This window comes from Pelophylax lessonae, assembly GCF_965119305.1.
Source record: "Pelophylax lessonae genome assembly, chromosome: 12".
Classification (NCBI taxonomy): Eukaryota; Metazoa; Chordata; class Amphibia; order Anura; family Ranidae; genus Pelophylax; species Pelophylax lessonae.
In genome coordinates this window covers 80,370,753-80,394,829 of record NC_138779.1, presented here as the reverse complement: position 1 = coordinate 80,394,829, position 24,077 = coordinate 80,370,753, and the positions used below count along the sequence as shown (strand labels likewise).

The 24,077-nt window shown below is 40.6% G+C and overlaps 1 protein-coding gene across 1 annotated transcript in view; it reads right to left on the bottom strand.

The window, feature by feature from the left end:
• MORN1 (MORN repeat containing 1) overlaps positions 1–24,077 on the bottom strand; it is a 625,079-nt gene that overhangs the window by 443,590 nt on the left and 157,412 nt on the right. The window contains exon 7 of the mRNA XM_082273769.1: positions 10,558–10,654. Within this exon, the coding sequence (XP_082129895.1) occupies positions 10,558–10,654 (97 nt within the window). The remainder of the gene's footprint in view (positions 1–10,557; positions 10,655–24,077) is intronic.

Here is a 24,077-nt window from a genome sequence, read left to right as displayed (position 1 = left end):
TATATAAGGTGGCACAGCAGCTTGCAAAGTAAAATAAAATATATTTTTTTAAAATTGCAGTTGCCTGGGTGCCAGTGACTGCTGTCAGGTCCACAGAGAGTGTACTGTGCCACTGCCCACCCACCACTGATATATAAGGTGGCACAGCAGCTTGCAAAGTAAAATAAAATATATATTTTTTAAAATTGCAGTTGCCTGGGTGCCAGTGACTGCTGTCAGGTCCACAGAGAGTGTACTGTGCCACTGCCCACCCACCACTGATATATATGCCTGCAAGAGAAAAAGCCAGCCGCAGAGAAGCCGTATTCCTGAAAATATAAAAAGAATGCTGTTTTTTAGGGGTTCTGGACATGCTACAGAGCTGAAACTTGACAGGTACACTTTTTAGACCCCCCAGACACTAAATACAAAAAATGACATGCCTGCCTAAAACAATGCCCGCTAAATGCCTGCAAGAAAAAAAGCCAGCCGCAGAGAAGCCGTATTCCTGAAAATATAAGAAAAATGCTGTTTTTTAGGGGTTCTGGACATGCTACAGAGCTGAAACTTGACAGGTACACTTTTTAGACCCCCCAGACACTAAATACAAAAAATGACATGCCTGCCTAAAAAAATGCCCGCTAAATGCCTGCAAGAGAAAAAGCCAGCCGCAGAGAAGCCGTATTCCTGAAAATATAAGAAAAATGCTGTTTTTTAGGGGTTCTGGACATGCTACAGAGCTGAAACTTGACAGGTACACTTTTTAGACCCCCCAGACACTAAATACAAAAAATGACATGCCTGCCTAAAAAAATGCCCGCTAAATGCCTGCAAGAAAAAAAGCCAGCCGCAGAGAAGCCGTATTCCTGAAAATATAAGAAAAATGCTGTTTTTTAGGGGTTCTGGACATGCTACAGAGCTGAAACTTGACAGGTACACTTTTTAGACCCCCCAGACACTAAATACAAAAAATGACATGCCTGCCTAAAAAAATGCCCGCTAAATGCCTGCAAGAGAAAAAGCCAGCCGCAGAGAAGCCGTATTCCTGAAAATATAAGAAAAATGCTGTTTTTTAGGGGTTCTGGACATGCTACAGAGCTGAAACTTGACAGGTACACTTTTTAGACCCCCCAGACACTAAATACAAAAAATGACATGCCTGCCTAAAAAAATGCCCGATAAATGCCTGCAAGAGAAAAAGCCAGCCGCAGAGAAGCCGTATTACTGAAAATATAATAAAAATGCTGTTTTTTAGGGGTTCTGGACATGCTACAGAGCTGAAACTTGACAGGTACACTTTTTAGACCCCCCAGACACTAAATACAAAAAATTACATGCCTGCCTAAAAAAATGCCCGCTAAATGCCTGCAAGAGAAAAAGCCAGCCGCAGAGAAGCCATATTCCTGAAAATATAAGAAAAATTCTGCTTTTTAGGGGTTCTGGACATGCTACAGAGCTGAAACTTGACAGGTACACTTTTTAGACCCCCCAGACACTAAATACAAAAAATGACATGCCTGCCTAAAAAAATGCCCGATAAATGCCTGCAAGAGAAAAAGCCAGCCGCAGAGAAGCCATATTCCTGAAAATATAAGACAAATGCGGTTTTTTAGGGGTTCTGGACATGCTACAGAGCTGAAACTTCACAGGTACACTTTTTAGACCCCCCAGATGCTAAATCCAAAGAAATTTTTATTTTTATTTTTTTTTAATTTTTCCAATAATTGGCTCTCTATCAAAAAATTATAATTTTTAAGAACTTTTTTTTGCGTGATCCCTCTCCGGCATGCCACAGTCCAGGTGTTAGTCCCCTTGAAACAACTTTTCCATCACTATTGTGGCCAGAAAGAGTCCCTGTGTGTTTTAAAATTCGCCTGCCTATTGAAGTCTATGGCGGTTCGCCCGGTTCGCGAACATTTGCCGATGTTCGCGTTCGCCGTTCGCGAACGGCGAATTTTAGGTTCACGACATCACTACTGCTCAGCCATCCATCTATTACCTTCTTATCCTTCCATTCAGTTGCCCCATCATTTCCTCTACCCTGCCAATGGTTTACAGATACAGATGAAGGTTTTATGGACTTAGTGACTTTGCACTTCCCCTAAAAGAGAAGCACCCTATGTACTCTGTACTTGTATAATTTTTGGAATCGCTATACTGCTGTTTTGGGGGCTTACATTTCAGCTGCCCCTGGGGAGTGCTCTAGTCTGTGTTTCACCTTATGCTTATGTTTATTTTATTCATTTATTTATTTTTTAATGCTGTGCTGCTCGCATTTTCTCTTTCTTTAATTTTGTTTTACATCCAAAGGGTTTTCTTGCATCTTTTCATCCCTAATGGATCTCATCAAAGTTTCCTATCAAATAGAGACAGTAGGTTTTCTAATAGTTTCTAATATAAGTCCTCCTCCCATTCTTTGGTTACCTTCTTCAATATAATAGGGATGTTTCAATGTAAAAAACTAAAATGCAAGATGTGCAAATTTGTGGACCACCGCAAAAATAGTTTTACCGATAAAGGAAAAATGTATTCAATAAGTTCCTTCTTTTCCTGTTCCACGGATTTTGTTGTATACTGCCTCTCATGTCCCTGTGGTCTCCTCTATGTAGGCAGGACTATTCGTACAGTCCGGGTACGTTTTGCTGAACACAGGAGACTCGCTGAGGATGGCAGCACTGATCATAGTGTTTCCCGCCATTTTAAATACACTCATGATGGCTCCACCTATGGCCTTTGAGTTTGGGTTTTGGAACAAATTCCCCCTTGTGACTTTGTGGCGGAGAGATTTCATACCCTTTTGGATTTATCACCTCAATACTCACCAGGAGGTCTCAATGAGGAACTTGAGGTGCCTACTATTTTAGTACCTGGTCTATTTTCTGTTCTCATACATTTTTTAATTTTGGTAAATTATCCGAGCTTCTGTTATCATGTACCTTTTCTACATACCATTCAGTCTCTTTGAATTAGAAATACGTATCTGTTGTGTGTATGTACATGTATATATGTATGTATGTGTATATTATTTATTTAATTTAGTTAATTTATTAGAATTTTTTTTTTTTTACCATATATTTGTCTTATATACATCTTTATTACATCTTTATTACCAATATACAGTATCCACACACTCCATCTGCCTTGCTGCAAGAGTCATTTGGTACCTACTTCACTTCTACACTGGAGGTACCATTTTAAATAAATGGCACTGCAATATACCACCCAAACGGTCATGCATTATCATGTATTGCAGTATTGACTGGGAAATGTACACTGCAATGTAGAAATCTGAAAAAGCCCTATAACTACAGCCAAGCCTTTTTTATTTAAAGTATTTGTTTAACCACTTCTGGACCGGAAGACTTTCCTGCTTAATGACCAGAAGGGGCATAACTACAGGGGTTGCAATTGCAACCGGGCCCCATGCTCCAGGGGGCCTGTGTGGCTCCCCTGTACACCTGAATAGGAGGGGCAGCGGGGGCAGCATGTAGAGAAATCACTGTCCTCCTTTTTTTCTCCTGTAGTTGCAGGAGGAAAATAGAGGAGATTGGTTCCTCAGTCTGCTGCCCCCACCACTCCTCCTATCCAGTTCACTTGTGTTCTGCTGTCTCTGGGCCCCTGTGTGCTCCCCTGGTCCCCCCCCCCCTCCCCACTGTGCTCCCTTCCTTCTCCTGCCGGCTGCTGCAGGGGATGTGTCAAAATAGATAACTAGGAAGGGGTCAGTAAATATGTAATTTACCAGCTCCTTCTTTTTCTAAATGGACAAAGTCATTGTCAGTGGCATTGTAAAAAAATAAAATAAATAAAATGTTAAAAATTAAAACAATAAAATACCAAAAAATAAAAACTACTGACACTAGTGGGTGAACTTCCAGGATTGCAAAGGTCATACTTGCGACCGGGCCCTGGCATTCCACCAATGTTGGGGCCCCAAGATTGCAGGAAGGGGGCCCACTGCAGAACTTGTGAAAGGGTCCCGCTGCAGGACTGCAATAAAGGGCCCCAGGATCAGTGGGATAAGCACCCAGCTTGAAGGGAAGGGCCCTTCATGGTTTCTTGCACTGGGGCCCTGAAAGTTCTAGTTACGCCTCTGATGACCAGGCCATTTTTTGTGATTTGGCGCTGCCTTATTTTAACGGTCGTGTGACGCTGTACCTACAAATAGAGCTTTCTTTTGGTGGTATTTGATCACCTCTGCGATTTTTATTTTTTGCACTATAAACAAAAATAGAGTGACAATTCTGAAAAAAAAAAAAACAATATTTTTCAGATTCTGCTATATAACATTCCCAAGAAAAAAATTAAAAATCAAAATTTTTTAACATTTTAGTCCAATTTGTTGTCTGTTATATATTTTTGGTTAAAAAAAATAGCAATAAGCATATTTTGATTTGTTTGCACAAAAGTTATCGTGTCTACTAACTACGGGAAAGATTTATGTCATTTTTATTGTTTTTTTTTTTTTTATACTAGTAATGGCACCGAACTGCGATTTTTAGCGGGACTGCGACATTGCAGTGGACTGATCGGACCCCAACTGACATTTTTGACACTTTTGGGGGGACCAGTGACATTACTACAGTAATCAGTGCTAAAATATGCACTGTTACTGTAATAATGACACTGGCAGGGGAGGGGTTAACACAGTGGGTGATCAAGGGGTAAAATGTGTACCTAGGTGCGTGTTTCTAACTGTATGGGGGCGGGGCTTATGGAATGACCATAGAGACCTGTGATCACTCTGTGATCATTCCAGATAGAAGAACGGTCAGCTGTGTTTACAACAGCTGACCGTTCTTTTCTCTCAGCGGGGAACGATTGTGGGTGTCAGGCAGTAATTGGAGCCGCCTGCCCCGTTCATCGGAGTCCCCGCTGCCAAGTGGGGGTGGGAGCGCGACCCCTAGCTGCAGGCGCGCGACCGACATACAGTTACCCCGGTTCGTACAGGAGGGGCTGCCTGCCGCAGTAAAACTGCGGCAGGTGGTTGTTAAGTAGTTAAGCTTTGGACATATTGAGCAGATAACGTCTCGTATTTTTTTGTGTCTGTGTCTCCATTTGGTAGAATTCCCTTCAAGTCCTATTTCAATGACAGGGTGTCACCGGGACACAAAGTAATAGGAAATGTTGCCAATGGGACATGGACAGAAACAAAATACAATGAGGAAGAACCTCTCTCCGGAATCAGGATTTTATTACTGTCTGTAATTTCCTTTTCTAAACCCATTCCACTAATTTCTTGTGCTGGTGTCACAGGAAAAAAAGTGATGCCGAACATAGCCAAAAGTGTCACAAACAGCATTAAACGTTCAAACTCTTCTTCACGGTTTCTAAACCTGCAATTTTGTTTTAATAGTAAATATCCCGCCAAGGAGCAGGAAACCCTACTCTCTTTGGACTTTGAGTTGGATGGGTCTAGCTGCAATGAGTAGTGTTTAGACCTTAAGACAAACAAAAGTTGTACCAATATTTGTGGTGCCTTCTCTTTTACAAATGTAAAATGACTGACAAGTTCAAATTAAAGTGTGACGTCCGACATTAAAAAAGCTATGTAAAATATCAAATAAAAAAATTTAAAATACAAAAATAAAATAGACACTGAACCAATTTAGTTTCTACTAAAATATATATTAATTTAATATATATGTATTTAAAAAAATGTGTGAAGGAATTGTCTGTCTTGCCCACTACAGGCAGTCCTTTGCTTTATAAAAAATTGGAAAATTGTGTAGCGCTAAATTAATATACATATATTAAATAATGTGTAAAAAAAAAAAGAATAATGTTAAAGGCTCATCAAACCGTGAGTCCATAATTGTGTAAAAATATAAATAAATCAATCAATGAGCCCATATTATTATGGATCATGTGTAAAAAAAAAAAAAAAGCCAAAGTGTTGTAATTCAAGAAATCGTTTGTGTGAGAGAACCCAACACCACCAATGAAGGGAAATGCGCTCACCAGAATGTAAGGACCCAAGTGCCTTATAGCAAGTGGGTCAACAAAGCCATATGATCATCCAGGCAGAGTAGAATCCCATTGTAAGGAATAATTAATCAAGCTGTATGTGTATATTCCTGGGCAATAGTACTTTTAACTTCCGCCGAGATATCAATATGTAAAAACAAGCCAGAATGCACATACATAGTGTAAAACTGCTTCGCACCATTATTTAAAAAAGGTTAAAAACCCTTACAAGCAACTGCAGGTAACCAGCAATGAACATGTCGAGTGATTACAGGCAGGAACTAACTTGACGCGTTTCGTCATATATGACTTATTTATAGGGCTTATTGCCCCCACTGGCCACTCCAAATATATATATAGAAATGACCCCCCCCCCCAAAGATTGTTATCACCTGTTTATGGCGGTCCTTTATATCATTGCTGCTTTGCTATGGGCAGCAGGGGCAGTCCTTTTTATTAGACACTATAGCAATTACTACTTGGTATTGTGTGCATCATAGCAGTGGAGGTGCTGTTTAGAACAACCAATTAGAATGAAATTAGAACTAAAACCTTTTTTTTTTTTTTGATAAAAAAAAGGAGGGTAACCCCTGTCAAATTTTTTTTTCTATCTGCATCCCATTGTGGTGATAACTCTTCATTTCCTGTCCCCAATTTTGGTGATAATGGTAGACATGACAAATAGAGGGGACGAGTCTCCCTAATGGGGGCACAGACAATACTAAAGAACCAACAGGTGTACTAATCCTTTTCCACTCTATCCACTTTTAAAAAAAAGTTTTGGCTTTAGTTATACTTACATTTTTTTGGTATTCGTGTGCAGGTTGGAAAGTAGAACATGCCAAAGAGATATTTTTTCCCTAAGGGTGGCTTCACACTGCTCCGCTGTGCTTTTGCTAATGTGCAGCTAACCCACAGTTTTCTTAGTTGTTAGCTGCACTTTCCCATAAACGTCTATTAGGTCCAGCGGTTTCAGACAGCGTGACAAAACTGCAGGACATCCTAGGAGTCTATGCAAAAGTGCAGCTAGCCCACACAAAAAGCGTGGGTTAGCTGCACTTTACCCAAAGCGTAGCAGGACCAACTGGGGCAGCGTAAAGTCCCCCTAAGTTTTCTGCCAGATCTGTTAGAGAAGACTTCTATGCACTCCGACAAGATCTATCCTGATTGGGCTTGCTGTACTTGGCAATAAAATCGAAGATTTATACCACTTTCTGAACTGCCAATTTCTGAGTGGTGGCAGCTCTGTAGATAGTCTTTAGGGAAATTACGATTCCGCTTACAGACTTTTTCTTTTTGGATCATTATTTTTAAAATAGCAGATTGAACAAGACCACTGAAGGATTAGGTTTGTCATAACCAAAGCGATATATAGTTTCCTTGACTGTTTGCAATTAAGCATAACGGTACATAATCCATCAGATTTCTGTGGCTTATGAATAAATTGCAATACAAGCCCATACCTCAGTGTGTACCAGGGACTATATGCGGTTAACAACTGGTTTTCATATTTCCAGCCCCCCTGTCAAGAATTAAAGAGGGAAAGGAAAGATCTTACTCCTGCCAACATATCGTAAGGTTTTACTGCCAAATTAGAGAAAACTTTTCTTTCCATTTATGATAAGCTCACCAAAGCTTGGGCATTAATCCTTGTATTGTTTTCCATTTTCCCATGGTCCGTTTGCACTGTTTATTTAATCGGTTTGCGTTTGACATGTTTTATACAACCACTTTTCAGAAAGCTTGCTGCTGTGCCCGCAAAACATTCAATTATGTACAGTGACGTGCCAGTGTTATTACACATCTGACTTCTACTATAGTTAATACATAAGTGGACTGAAGAAATCCTACCAAATAATTTGATAAAGCTGTATTTATGAAGGCCTTCTTTTGGCTTTTTAGGGATTTCAGGCTGATACGGTCTCTGACATCAGCCTCTTACAAAAGGAAATCAGAATTTACATGAGTCACAGACTTTTTATCTCAGGATAGAAAAATGGAAACTACCACTGCTAACAATGCTATTTTTTAAGGCGACCTGACTTTTTAAGTGGAGAAATGTCATCAGCACACCAAGGATTTCTCAGAAGGGTCCAAAGCTTTATTTACATGGTCACACAGTACCTATATGACAACATTTCAGAGCCACTCAAACTTTGTCAGGGCTTTTCTCATTCTCCTCATTGACAGTACTCAGGCCTGGTGGTTGGCTACACAGACCACAGCACCACATCCTCGGAGGCCATCACATGCTCCTCCGTACCCAAAAGTGCCAAATCTTTTGTGTGGGCTCCAATGAAGCAACTGATTGGTAGGGGGTGTGGCGGGAGGGACTGTATAAGTAGGTAAGGGGGGTGGGTTTTCAAAAGATTTTGACACTTTGTTCTGAATGTCATGTTGGGCATCCCATTTCAAAACAATAGACATGAAGGTGGAGTCTCCCCCCAAGTTTGCTGCTTTAACAGCCTCCACTCTTCCAGTAAGGCTTTTTTGATAATATTTTAGATGGTCTCTATTCAGCTAAAAAGTGCATCTGTGAGGTCAGGTACTGATGCTGGATAAGACCTGGTACACAATCAGTATTCAAATTTATCCAAAGGGTGTTCAATAGGGTTGAGATCAGGGCTCTCTGCAGACTCCTATGAGGAAAAAGCATCCAAGAGGTTCTGGGATTTTGATGTGAATTCATACAAAATAGTAAGAGGGAAAAGTATATTCTCAAAACAGACAAGGCTACACTCCAGTGGGTACCCCAGAAGGTTACCAGGAGCGCCAGGGGAAAAGATAAAAGAGTACAAATGTATTTATTCGTTTGTACTTAAAACAGCCAACGTGTTTCGGGGGTCAGAAATACTCCCCCTTCATCAGGGCTTCAGTAAAATAAAAACATTAATTTGACTAAATGGACCACAAATAGAGCTTTCCTGTGTGAATCTGTGCAAGGATGTGAATTGCTTGATCAGAAGTGTTACTGGCCAGCAGTATCTGGTGAGCAATCAAGAACCCATTTGTGCAGGGTTCTCTGCAGGACCTTCCCCAAACTGTTGTTACAAGATTGGAAGTGTACAATTGTCTAAAATGTCTTTGCCTGCCATAGCAATAATTGCATTCTTCACTGGAAAACCCTGCACTCAATAATTGGGAGGGGCCCACATACCTTTGACCATATAGGCAGCTGTGGTGGCTAGGTGTCTACAAACATTTAGCCATATTGTTTATTTTGTATAGCTAATACTATTCAAACTATTTCATGAAATATTTTTCTGCTAATTATCCTGATTACAGGGACTCAAAATATGCATAGGATTTGATAATATTTGTGGTGTATAGTCTATAAACAAGTGTGTCTATTTTAGATATGCTGCTGTCAGCAACAGCTTGGTCACAAAAGTCGGCCATAGATGGTTAGAATCTCGGCTGGTTCAGCAGGGACCAGCTGAGATTTGATCAATCTACCGGCAGGCTGATTCATCAACTGACTTTGGGTACAACAACATCTCATATTTCAAGCATGCAATTATTGCCAGAGGCTGTAGAAATAATCATTGTGTTCTTCATGGAGGAACGGTGCCCGTGCCCACCCCCCCCCCCCCACCCCCCTTACCCCACCCCCGCCGGGAGAGTACAATATCTCCATAGGAGTGATTACCTTGGTAACACTGACTTTGTTGATGCGGGAATCGGGCAATCTTTTTTTCCTGCAATTCGTGGTTGCAGGAAAGAAAGTTGCATAATAGATGGCGTGCCTTAGCTGAGTGCACAGTAGTGTGCTTCTATTTCACAGCTCTAAAGTTAATTAACATTGCTACAGCACAGGAAGCTGTGCCCTAGAACATTATTATTATTCAGACTGCAAAAGCCTAGACATTATGTAGGAAATGTTGGTCACATACAGATGACCACCAGAGGGAGCAGTTGCAAATCTGTATGCAAATTACAATAATCAAAAAATATGAAACAGCAAGCAAAAATGAAGAGTCCCATTTAAAGAAATGTTAACAGCAAGCCTTATAATAAAAGCTCAAAATATGCACTTACTGAAAATAGACTACAGTTTTCCTTTAACATAACTAATTATGTCTAGAAATGCATCCATATATCTTTATGTGCTTCCACTTTATACAGTTTTCTACTATTATCTAAATTATTTGAAAGGAAAAAAAAACAGTATGGTTGGTTTAATCTTATTTTTTACACACCTGGCATTTACAGACAAATAACAGAAGAAAAATAATATATATTATTATGGAACAATCAATTTCTCTTAGTCTGCTCTAATCCTGTACACCCACAACAGATGCTTGGGATTTGAAACTGGATGCAACAAAAGCACAAATGCCTTTGAAATAAAACTAAAAAGCGTTGCTTGTCACTCTCTCTTTTCTTTCTTGGCGAGTCTAATTTTGCTCTATTTTATTTTTTTGTTTCTTGTTTTTTTTTTTTTCTTTATGGCCTGAAGCTCAAGTTGCCGTCATATTATAGACGCTGGTCTGGGTTCTATTGAGCACATGGTGGCACACACCAAAGGCAGCCCCTAATCAATGGAATGGTGCCAGTGTATTAGGTTTACCCTGTTTTCTTAGTCATAATTGCATAGCATAATAAAGTGCGTACCAGCAGGATGGCCATTGATCCATGGGCCATCATAAATTACTCCCGAGCAATGAATCATAGTTCCTTGTCCACTGAAGACGTCATTTCTCCACTGTCCCTGAAAAAAAGAAAAATGTTTCTGCATTAGGATTGCTGGGCCTGCTGTTTCATAAAGAGGGGATTACTTCTGTGACTTCTCAATAGCAAACTGGGTGGGCCTAGAAAATGAACAACTTGATAGAAATACTCTGAGATCCTGAATGGTGGACCACACAATATTCAAAGATTATGCAACGGGCACCCCTTAAAAAAGAATTAGGATAGAAAAAAAAAAAACAGGTTTCCTGGCAAGACAAATGTTTCACCTTATAAGCAAATATCTTGCCTCAAAGCAATCACCGTAATTGGTTGCCTTTTCTTGCCTGTGTTTTGTTGCAGAGCAGCTGCTGTTGAATTTTACACCAAGAATTGCTTTGCAATTTGAATCTCGCAACAATAAGTATTCATACGTCTGTCAAGTGTGAAACATATTCTGTAAAAAAAAAAAGAAAATAAAAAAAAACACCTGCAAAATTTGGGGACATGATCTCGTACATACTGTGCAGACGTCTGCAGAAAATAAGGACGTTGCCAAGTCTAGTTTCCTTTATCCGCAATACAAAGGGGAGGGAGACCCAAATCTAGGGGAGTCTTCCACTAATTAAATAGAGAAGCAGGTGAAAGCCTTGATTATTTTAATTGACATCTAAAAGCTGGCAACAGACGTTTGACCAGTGATTTCCTACTGGCCTGGGGATGTTGTCGGTCCCTCTGGCTCACCCCTGTGGTGCTTCTAAACCGCAGACAAAGAAGTAAGGTCAGGGAAAACAATATTTTGGGAAATAAAATGATTGGATTTTATTCATCTTTTTTAATAGTGAGATTAAAAATTATATGATAGAAAGGACTTTGCACTGGGTATTAGTGTGTGTATATATATATATATATATATATATATATATATATATATATATATATATATCTCTATAAGCAAATAGAGTAGGGATGGGTTATAACCCCTGTTAGCTTTTGCATCTTTTTGCATCTGCATCTCATTGGGCATTGGGGATATCTCTCTTTACTTCCTGTTTTACAGAATCAACAGCAAGTGAGAGGAAATCTTTACAAAATTAGGGAATTTCCTCTCTTAGGCAGTTGTTACTGGGACAGGTGCTCCCTCTGGAAGATCTCCCAAAAACCCCTGTTCTATAAAATGTTGGATTTCCCATAATTTTCTCCCTTGTTGGCTGGCCAAGTTAATAGAAAATAGCTGCAGCGCACCACTCAGAGTTAAGGTACCCTCCAACATCATTATGATGAGCAGAGGCGTTTCTGACCAATCAGTCCCCTTGCATATCCCCCAGGAATTAGAAAACTGTATGCTTGGGAACAGGCATGATTCTGACAGATCCAGTTTGCCAAGACCTACTCTGACATGAACTCCTGCACACCCCCACTGCCATGCCTATCTTGTTGCTAAGATTGACAAGGACCTGCAGTTACAAATCCAATCAGGATAGACTGCTGCCTATAAGGATATCCTTTGTGAATTTCTGCATGCAAAGTACTCATCACATTAAGAATCTAATTTTTTATATCCTTTGGCATTCCTCCTACTCATTATAAACTATTGTTAACACAAATGCAGTGGTTCTCAACCAGGGTTCCTCCAGAGGTTGCTAGGGGTTCCTTGAGCAATGAGCAATCTCTGCCTCTCAGATAAGTTCCCCTGACACCATTGATCTTTTTAGCTATCTGGAAGAAGGTGATTATTCTCAATGTCCACAAGTGTAAGGAGTTTTAAATATAGTCATTTTAAGCAGGGGTTCCTTGAGACCTGAAAATTATTTCAAGCGTTCCTCCACGTTGAAAAGGTTGAGAAAGGCTCCACTAATGGTTTGTTAAAAAGAATTGTTGATAATGTGGTTTACACTACTGGGTATCGTCACTGGCATTTGCAATATTTGTGTGCATGTGTAGAGTGTATTCTAATTGCATTACCTAATTTTTTTAATGAGAGTTGGCCAAATGGAGAAAACTCCTTGTCTGTCCTGCCACCAGCAGGAATTTTGGCCAGGTTTGGAAAAAAGGGAAAGCATATTTGGACTTTCCAACATGGGACGTAGATGCACGCTATATGTGAGGCTGTGTTACAAGGCAGTCCCCGGGTTAAAAACAAGATAGGGACTGTAGGTTTGTTCTTAAGTCGAATTTGTTTGTAAGTGTGGACAGGTACATTTTTTAAGTTTAGCTCCAGCCAAAAGAATAATTTTAACACCCTTGTACCATTTGTTTTGCTGTCTGTACCCCTGTTCAGAAGATTTCACCTCACTTTCTATCCCTGTGACAACTGGATTTTGAAAATGTTGGGTTGTTGTGGAAACAAGGATTAGTGATAAAGCTCCAGTAGAGACACCTTTTTCCCATGAGAACTCTTACAGGAGTGAATTTCCCTTCCTAGCGGTAGATTTCTCCTCACTTCCTGTTGTCTCTCTCCGTTTGTAAGTAGGAGTCGTTCGTAAGTCAGATGTTTGTAACCCGGGCACCGTCTGTACCATTAATTTTCATTTTCTGGGGTCCAATGTGAAGTTTTATATCCATAAGACTTTTATACAAGCAATGAATATCTAACTGATTCCTGATATCCAGATTAATGTGTTGCTGCTAAAAAACAAAGTGAGCTTATTTGCAAACTATTCTTCTCTACTTGTAGTTTCTCAACAGCTGGAGAGCCATAAGTTGCCTAACCATGATATGGAGTAATGAATGCTGCCGGATAAGAATTTGGCATATGTACAAAATTGGTGTTATTTTGTAAGCCACTATTTTTGGACAATACAAGAATAAAATGGAGATGACTGTAGAAATGTGCACAGAAGGAATGCCATTCAGCATCACACCTGTTGAGCATGATTAGCAGTTTGCCTAAAGAGCAGAACATGCTCCCTAAACACACAGGAAGGAAGTACAGTAACGGAGATGAGACTAAGCTGAACTTGTACAAAAGCCAGAAGCCTATAGCAAGTGGGGGATTCATTTCACATACGATTACATGGGAACAAAATTACACTGCAAACCATATAGGAAGGGATTATGGAGAAAACATTCTTAGCAAACATATCTATGGACAATTAGTTAAACGAACGGAAGAAGTCTGAATGCAATAAAACAACTAAAACTGTCCTTCTTTCAGGTCCAAATCCCTCTGTTCCTCTTCCTCCCACAACTGAACCTATTTTAGGCTAGATGCACAGCTCTCAATAAAGAAAAAGGGTTGACTACACCATATGCATTGTCATGTATTTCCAAAACAATTAGAGTAAATGTATTGCCTCTTTAAAAACAAGGAAATACTAAACTCTTGCATTTAGGTAGAATAAGTAACTCCCTATCCCATTTTGTAGTGCACCATACCTTAATGACTGATCGCTAGGTCCAAGCAATGGCACATGGGAGACTAGGGTGGTTGCATATGCAAATATCATCTTTAACGCCTGGTACACACCACTATTTTCTTTTCGCTCAACCCAGTGGGTTGGACCCTCTAAAATACACAAGAGCAGAATGTTGGCCTGTTTTTATTGAACAGGCCAATGTGGCTTGACATTCAACCCATATGTACTAGACTTAAGAAAGTCAATATTTGCATCAAAGCTTTGGAAACTCCAGCAACTCTCTGTGGGTTGCCTGTCAGATAAAGATATTATGTGGTACCCTCTAGTGCCCGCGGTATAACTGAAGCCTTAGTTGATATGACAGGGGGCTCCAAACGTTTTAGTACGAGGGCCTCAGCTTTTATTTTACAAATAATTTCAGGCCCAAATAAATGCATCACCATTATAGTGCCCCCTTACATCAGGTTCCCCAATAGAGTCTCTCTTACATTAGGGTCCTCATCAGTGTCCTCTCTACATTAGGTTCTTACATCAGAGTCCCCTGTTACCTGGGGGACAGAGACGGAAGCAGGGACCATAGGCAGCCTCTGCAGATCTTAATTCTCAATCTTTGGGCAATAAAGCCGGCCATAGACCGTGTGATTTTCTGTCCTGCAACTATGGGTCAGTGTCTATAGGGGAATCCTTCCCGCAGAGCTATAATGTTCTCCCGGGTAAAGCCACTTGCAATAATCAAATGAGGAATACAACAGGCTGCACATACATGTTTCGAATTTCCATTGGTCCCTGCTGAACTGACAGCGATTCAAACCATCCATGGTGGACTTTAAGATACACAATTGACCCTAGCTGTAGGACAGATAAAATCTTGTAGCAGGCTGGATGTGGCCCACAGGCTCTAATTTGGAGACCTCTAGTACTATACATCTGCACCCCTGGTGCATATTAGTTGCAGCTGATACAGGTTTACTTTAAATTTAAATCAAACACCTCTGATCTACCATTGCTTCCCCATTCCAGTAGTTATTTCAGTCATATTCACTACCAGACTAATTTGAAGATTCAGCAGGTGTACAGATAAGGATAAATTAACATGGAGTGAAGATGGTGGATTTAAAGATTATTTTATCAATTGCTCAGCAAATAAACATATGGATCACATTTTGATTTACATTAAATTTGTTTTCCAGTTCTCTAAAAGCAAACCCCTACATAATAAAACACCACTTTCCTCTAGGAATACTCCTCTGTGTCCTAATACACAGACTGGATTAGAATTCCAGCATTTATTGCTTTCTATAGTTTATAGCTATGTGATTACTATAAATCCATGAAATACGACAGACGAAATATAACCTGGAGTTATCTACACTCCCATCTGTCCGGCTGTCTCATGTGCTGCACTGTCAGGAGGAACAGATAGGCAGCATTGGTATTGCTCCACAGGGGTAATCTTTTTCTTTGATTTTTATTGCCATCTCTAATTCAATTATATCAAACACTTCTTTGGTCACTGAGACCTTTTGACCGAGCTAGATCAAAATGACCGACACAGAAATTAAAAGGAACACCATTACTTTTACCTTCTAGCTTTCATTGTTTAGCATATAGATTGTTAAAAGGACGGAATCATTAAAATAAGAAAAAAATACAACATTTTAGATTATAGTTGCCTTCTTATAGTTGCATAAGAGAATGTCTTAAATAAAAACTGATCATGGTTTTTGGTCAAGTGTATTTTAAAGCGACACTAAATATTCTTGCTCGGTAAAAAAAAAAAAAAAAAATCTATACACGTTCACTACTTAATGGCCCTGTAATCTTATATTTCATGAATTTGTTTCTTACTGTGTTTTTCTGCCTCCCTGCAACATCCTTTGGGAGCTCCCCCACCTCTTCTCCCCCACCTCTTCTCCCCCCCCCCCTCACTTCTGTTTGGAATGAGCAGTGGGGTTGATTTACTAAAACTGGAGGGTGCAAAATCTGATGCAGCTGTGCATAGTAGCCAATCAGCTTCTAACTTCAGCTTATTCAATTAAAGCGGAACTCCACCCAGAAGGGGAAGTTGCGATTTAAGGACTCGTCCCCCGTTCCTCTTGCACAATTGGCACTTTTGAGGAGCAGGAGGGGGGGGAAGGGGTACCCCATTTTGACGTGTACCTGCTTTCACTTCTGTTTCGAGCGCCATGGCGCTCAGCAGCAGAATTTATCCTTCCTCCGTTCCCCTGCAGTCTTCTGGGACACGGACACTATGGGTGCCCCTCTCCTGTCCCATGCCCGCAGCCTCTGGTATCTATTTTTATTTTTGAAATTTGCCAGTAGCTGCTGCATTTCCCACCCTAGGCTTATACTCGAGTTAATACGATTTCCCAGTTCTTTGTGGTAAAATTTGGTGCCTCGGCTTATATGTGGGACAGCTTATACTCGAGTATATATGGTAATTGAACAGAATTTTTTTAAAACCAGGGTTTAGTGTCACTTTAATATTTCTTTTAAAAGTTTACCAATGTATTAACTAATGCTTTTTTTTTTTACAATGTGTGAGGCCATTCTGCTCTCAGCAGTAGTGACACTGCGTTAAAGGGTTAGTTCACTTTTTCAAAAACTGCCTGTGCAGATAAGGGGCGACTGTAGATAAAAACACAACTAAAGTTGAATAATGGCCTTGCTATAAGTGTATCAATATTTGTCCCAGTGGTCACCAGGACAAACAGTGTGTGTAAATCTTCCCAATAGGACATATATAAAACAATAAAAAACAACAGAGGTTCTAGTTCTTTCACATAAAAATACATTTTGGCTAGAGATATACTTTATTAATATTTTTGACAGTGCTGCCACACACACACACACACAATATTTATACCTGAAATGTAATTAATGTGTATGCATGGCTTATGCAGCAGCCAATCGAAAAGAGCAAAAAAAGTCACTAGCTTCACTCAAATACAATTTCCTGTATTGTATTGCAAAATTGTATACTACATTAAAAAAAAAAAAAGTTCAAGGTAGCATTTACCATGAGACCCTTAGGATGTGTAGGTCATCAGAGAAAGTACAATTCTAGCTCCTTGTGAAAAGATAATCAATGTCTACTGAGAACAGTGACCCATACTAGACTACACCACACGATACAAAAGCTCTCTTGCTTTCATCTTGGGAGGACAGAAAGCCCAGTCCACTCAATATATTCCTAAGAGACCTAACCTCTGTCCTACAGAACACAATATACATCTGATAACAGAAAGAAGACTCTCTGCTGTGCAACAAAGGATGAAGAGGCTGGAAGTATAGGATTTTATAGAAAAAGTAAAACACATTGGAGTGTGGAGAAACAATCTAAAAACGTTGTCATTGGTAAACAAAATCAAGGCTTTTTGTCAAAGGATGCTCCCCACAACGTCGAATGGTGGGTATGGTCAAACTGCATGAACAGTGTCTTAAACAGGTCTTAAACAGGCAAATCTAAATAAAGCCGGAGATGTATCAGTCCCCCTAAGCTTACAGATACATACATGGATCTTGCAAAGCAGTTCGAATAAACTTTTTATTGCAAAAGGATCACATCAGGAAAAGTGCAATGTTTCGGAGTCACGCAGGACCCCTTCGTCAGGCCTAGGCTTACAGACACCTGCATAGTCAGGATTGAAAGTAATGATCAGACAGTGGCGTATTAAGGTGCCATTAATGTAACCTGTTGCCCCAGACACTGCCCACCTGTAACACAGTCTGTGACAGCAACAACAGCCCTTCCTCCGTCTTCATGTGCAATCATTAAAAGAGAAGTAGGTCTAATAATAGAGAACATTGCAACTTATATAGGTCTGCATGTAGGCAGGTGCCTACATGTCAAATCTGCCTGCTTTAAAAAGGGTTAATGTGTGGTGTTTTAGGGATTCATGGTGTGCTGTCGTTTGCCTTCCTTTGCATATTGCATTTCCTATTGGATAGGGATATATGCCGGAGGAAGTCTGGCCTCTAGGTTCTCTGGGAAAATGGGAGTGGGACCATACTCATGGAGATGTAATTACTACACCAAGAGTTGGGTTACCTCATAGCGGAACCCTGGTATGGGTTGGGGGACAGAACTTTTATTATCTGCTTTATGGGAACAAATATAACTAAAAGATATGTACACCACAGCCACAGTACTTATCTAGAAGAAAGAGAAGGTGGATCATGTACTGTAGGTTATGTTACCTTGAACTAACATCTAAAATGCTGGAAATACAGTATTTGAACAATGTCTGTAATGGAAGATACATTGTTCAGTAAAGAAGTTACTGGTTGTAATAAATCGTCTGGTCTAAATCTTGTGGAGGAGAATGTGCTTTCACAGTGATTATTGTCTGGGGAATGAAGTGTACAACTACAAGTTATCCCCTGGAGTTTTGAAGAGAGGAGTAATGGAAAGAAGGAGCAGCCAGCTTGAGAGAAGGAGCTGAGGTAGCCAGTGACAGAGGTTCCATAGGTGGGGTGGTCTGGCACAGGATGCACCCTACAGAGCAGTTCTCTGCTATTCTAGGGCCCACTGCGGAACAGAACCCTCCTAAGGACCTGACCTGGAATCACAGAGTGCAAGGCCTCTTAGTCTTCAGGCTGAACTGGTTAAGAAGTGTGTGATGAGGAGCTGGTAGAGCAAAATACTTTGTATTCAGTGCCAGGACAGGTTGTATTGGTAGGTGTAAAGGAGGTTAGCAATCTGTGTATGGCGCCCAGTGAAGTCCAGTTCATGAGGGCTGCTGAACCCACATGACTAACAGTACAAAAGTAATAGCATGAAGTTACCACATGCTAACATTCTCACGCTCCAAGGTATAAGTAACTGCCAATCTATGTGTTCTTTGTGGTTTCCTTAGAATACAGGTCCCTGTTATCTTTTATGTTGTCTGTTCTTTCCCCCTTCATTCTGTCGATTCATTCTGAAGTGTGGGAGAGCAATGTTGGTTGAAGGCTGCTGAGCTATACACTTAAGCCCCGTACACACGCAGCGATTATCGGCCAACCGATCGTCCGTCTTTTGTCCAAAGTGTTTTTTTGTTGGTTGGAATGTGCCTAGACTGGGTGGGAAAGATTTGTCTGAAGCCTGAATAGGTTCTGCTGAAGAGCATGCTGCGGCTCAGGATCACACACAAGTCTAACTAGAACTTAATTCTGCAGTGCCGGAGTTGCTAAATGATCAATAGGACACTTAATAGCTCCTACTGAATTGGAAGCACACAGTACAAGACTATGTCTGAGAAGTGTCAGTACAAAGTATCCGCACAAAAAAAGCCTGCACAAAATGATACAAGGTACACAAAAATACTAGACTAACACAAAAAGCCAAAGGAATGTTAACAACCCCTTTAACAAAAAATACATTACATACACAAGATGTATTCTAGATGTGTTCTAGATGTATATCTGGCCACAGGGGCATCAAAGGAATGATTCACTTGGCCCTGCCCACTATCCTAAAATAGGACTGAACCCCTTACTTTTTGCTTTTGTGATGGAATTAAGACATGTAGAAACTTGGTCTACAGTACTTTAAAGGCCCACTGTGCTGATTGTTCTACATTACAGCACGCTCAGTATTCTGTTTTTTTCAGTGATTATAAATAGGCTGCTCCTGCAATTCATATTCATATGGACATACACATTTTAGTGAATGCGCTAAAATGCACGTGTGTTCTGGTGCAGTGTGTACCTTGTGTTGGGGTGCCATTCAAAAAGAATTGCACCAGAATGCAACACATCATGTATTGTGCAATAACATTTTTATGCATAGTTAGAATGGACTTGTATTTATTTTATCTCGTTTTATATGATTAGATACAGTATGTACGGGCACAGTCATGTAAGAATTTGCCATAATAAAGTCTTACTTTCTGGCACATCCCCCATGCCTATTTTGTGTAGAATAGAAATATTTTTTGTGCGCTTCATTCTTTATCATTCTTATATATTCAGGTAAAGGATAATGAAACACATAATATATTGCAGATTACCAGTCCCTAGATGTGGTGGCTACATTTGTTTTGTTTTCTTTAAGGCTAAGCACCGAAAATACCTGTTGATCTTGCCAGATAGTCTTGCCCTTGCCAATAACTACACTGAACAAAATTATAAACGCAACACTTTTGTTTTTGCCCTCATTTTTCATGAGCTGAACTCAAAGATCTAAGACTTTTTCTATGTACACAAAAGGTCTATTTCTCTCAAATATTGTTCACAAATCTGTCTAAATCTGTGTTAGTGAGCTCTTCTCCTTTGCCGAGATAATCCATCCATCTCACCGGTGTGGCATATCAAGATGCTGATTAGACAGCATGATTATTGCACAGGTGTGCCTTAGGCTGGCCACAATAAAAGGCCACTCTAAAATGTGCAGTTTTATCACACAGCACAATGCCCCAGATGTCTCAAGTTTTTGAGGGAGCATACAATTGGCATATTGACTGCAGGAATGTTCACCAGAGCTGTTGCCTGTGAACTGAATGTTCATTTCTCCACCATAAGCCGTCTCCAAAGGCGTTTCAGAGAATTTGGCAGTACATCTAACCGGCCTCACAACCGCAGACCACATGTAACCACACCAGCCGAGGACCTCCACATTCACCATCTTCACCTCCAAGATCATCTGAGACCAGCCACCCGGACAGCTGCTGCAACAATCAGTTTGCATAACCAAAGAATTTCTGCACAAACTGTCAGAAACTGTCTCAGGGAAGCTCATCTGCATGCTCGTTGTCCTCATCGGGGTCTCACATTCAATGGCGTCTGGCACTTTGGAGAGGTGTTCTCTTCACGGATGAATCCCGTTTTTCATTGTACAGGGTAAATGGCAGGCAGAGTGTATGGCTTTGTGTGGGTGAGTGGTTTGCCGTTGTCAAAGTTGTGGATTGAGCGGCCCATGGTGGCAGTGGGGTTATGGTATGGGCAGGTGTATGTTATGGACAACGATTACAGGTGCATTTTATTGATGGAATTTTGAATGCACAGAGATACCGTGACAAGATCCCGAGAAGCATTGTTGTGCCATTCATCCACGACCATCACCTCCTTTTGCAGCATGATAATGCATGGCCCCCATGTTGCAAGGATCTGTACACAATTCCTGGAAGCTGAAAGCATCCCAGTTCTTGCACGGCCAGCATACTCGCCGGGCATGTCTCCCATTGAGAATGCTTGGGATGCTCTGGATTGGCGTATACGACTGCCTGTTTCAGGTCCTACCAATATCCAGCAACTACACACAGCCATTGAAGAGGAGTGGACCAACATTCCACAGGCCACAATCAACAACCTGATCAACTCTATGCCAAGGAGAGGTGTTGCACTGCGTGAGGCAAATGGTGGTCACACCAGATACTGACCGGTTTTCGGATCCCCCCCCAATACAGTGAAACTTCACATTTTTAGAGTGGCCTTTATTGTGTCCAGCCTAAGGCACACCTGTGCAATAGTTATGCTGTCTATTCAGCATCTTTATATGCCACACCTGTGAGGTGGATGGATTATCTCGGCAAAGGAGAAGAGCTCACTAACACAGATTTAGACAGATTTGTGAACAATATTTGAGAGAAATAGGCCTTTTGTGTACATGCAAAAAGTCCTAGATCTTTGAGGCAAAAACAAAAGTGTTACGTTAATAAAATTTTGTTCAGTGTACATGCATGTACTCCAGCAGCAGCTGCATATCATTGCTCAGAGCTGGCCTGCTGATGTTAAAAATTGTGGAATATTCCTGAAGCTCAGCATTGTCACCTATAGTCTCCACTGGAAGCACATGTTATAGGGTGGCAACACAGTAGAGCAGTTAGGAGATAGGGGGAAAGTGTTGTCACCCAATAGCAGGAAGCACCTGAACAAAGACAGTAATGGCTGGGTGATTAGGTATTATTGTAATGAAATCTACAGCTGAGGCAAAATCTTACTGCTGGAATTTTCACTTAAACACATTAGTAGTCTTATTCTAAATGTTTTATAGCAGCACTGAAGTGAGGTTGTTTGGCAGGTCAAAAAGACTAGAACTAAGGTTTGGGGGCTAAGCAGGTTTGCCATCCTCTGATGGGTGGAGAAACTTGACTGGCCTGCACAGAGTCCTTACCTCAACCTGATAGAACACCTTTGGGATAAATTACAGCGGAGACTGGAAGAATGGTCCAACATTCCCATAGACACACTCCTTGTGGACAGCCTTCCCAGAAAAGTTTAAGCTGTTATAGCTGCAAAGGGTGGACCAACTCAATATTGAACCCTATGGACTAAGACTGGGATGCCATTAAAGTTCATGTGTGTGTAAAGGCAGGCGTCCCAATATTTTTGGTATTATAGTGTATCTATCTGAAAAAAATAGATGCCTTTTTCAAAGATTTATGGTAAAATTGACAGGCAGACACAGGACAATGAAAGTTTAGCTATGTACAGTATATATAAAACATGATATATTTTCTTTATTTGGTGATCATATCCTTTAATTAGTGTTCACTGTCTGGCCCATTTTCAGGTGTGATTACATCTAGAAATGTAATTTATTATTACTGTAGACACATGTAATGGGGACGGCTCTGCGGAAGATGCTTTATTTTGTTAGATTCTCAGTGTTGAGCCTGGGGTTGATGACACAGCTGCTGAACTCTTGTAGTAACCTTGCGATGTCCTTTGATGGAGTCTCGCCCTGGTATGCCGGTGAAAATGCATTATTGCTTATCTTCTGTGCAGGTGCTGTATGGTTCCTGCTATTTTCAGAAATTGTCTTTATTAGCTTTTACTGGTAATGCACCCTGACTGTGGAATCCTTTTACAGTGCTTTTCTTAATACAGGCACTCAAGCCCTTACAATAAAAGACTCAGACTATTGACTGGGCTTAATCCATTCATGTCTTTACTGGTCCCAGTAAGCACACCCTAGAGTGTCCTATTAAAATGTCTTGGTTTCTACTAAATGCATCATTGTTAAATGAATAAAAAAACATACAATAAAAATACCGTTATGGTATAAAAAGTAAAAGTGTAAAAAGTGAAATATTTAGCATTATAAACTGGTAGACTTATGCTGACAATTGATGGAAAACTGCCAACACAACAAAATACTATAGTTTTCCCATTGTGTAAGTGTACCATGTATTGGCCTAAATGTATTTCTTTAAATTAGAGGCCCATGAAATATTTCCTTGTTAGGAAATGTTACTCTGAAATTAATTTTCATCAATATTACACCCAGCTACCACGGTTACTTTATTTTGTGAGTAATCAAGTAAGTAAAGATTGGTCAACTATACCCCGGAGCAGCCCTCTCGACCTCTGTAAGGTGGAAGAACCACTGACATAACTTTCTCTTCTCAAGGAACCCCAATAAACAATGACTTTATCTAAAGCTTACGCATTACTCCATGATCCCAAACCAACCTTTAGGCTCGGTTCACACTATTGCGATGCGGGAAGGCTGCGAATTCGCAGCCTGTTCCCGCATTGCACACGCACCCCCGGCAGTTCACACTGCCATATGCGATCCGCTGGGGGTGTCAATGTAATCTTAACGACACCCCCAGTTTGATCGCATATCGCAGTGCGATCGTGCAGTTCGCACAGGATCGGATCGCACAAGTGTGAACCGCTGTGCGATCCGATCCTGATGCGGCAGCAAAAATGCCTCCTGTGCGTCTTTGCTGCGGGTGCGGTGCGAATTTAGCCATACAAACTGTATGGCTAAACTCGCACCGCACAGCTGATCGCAACATGTTCACCTTTGCATAAAGCCAGCTCCATAAAGACATGGTTTGGTGAGTTTAGTTTGGAGGAACTTGAGTGGGTCGCACAGGGCCCTCAACCTTACTGAACATTTTTAGGAAGTATAGACCAGACTAATGCAATGCTCTTTTTCCTTAATTGGCAATGGGGACTAATTCTTACCGTAAAACTGAATTGCCTTCCTGAAAGAATGGAGGCTCTTAACCACTTAAGCCCCGGAAGATTTTACCCCCTTCCTGACCAGGGTTTTTTTTTCCGATTTTTTACTGCGTGACTTTAATGGACAATTGCGCGGTGGTGCGACACTGTACCTAAACGAATTTCACGTCCTTTTTTTCCCACAAACAGAGCTTTCTTTTGGTGGTATTT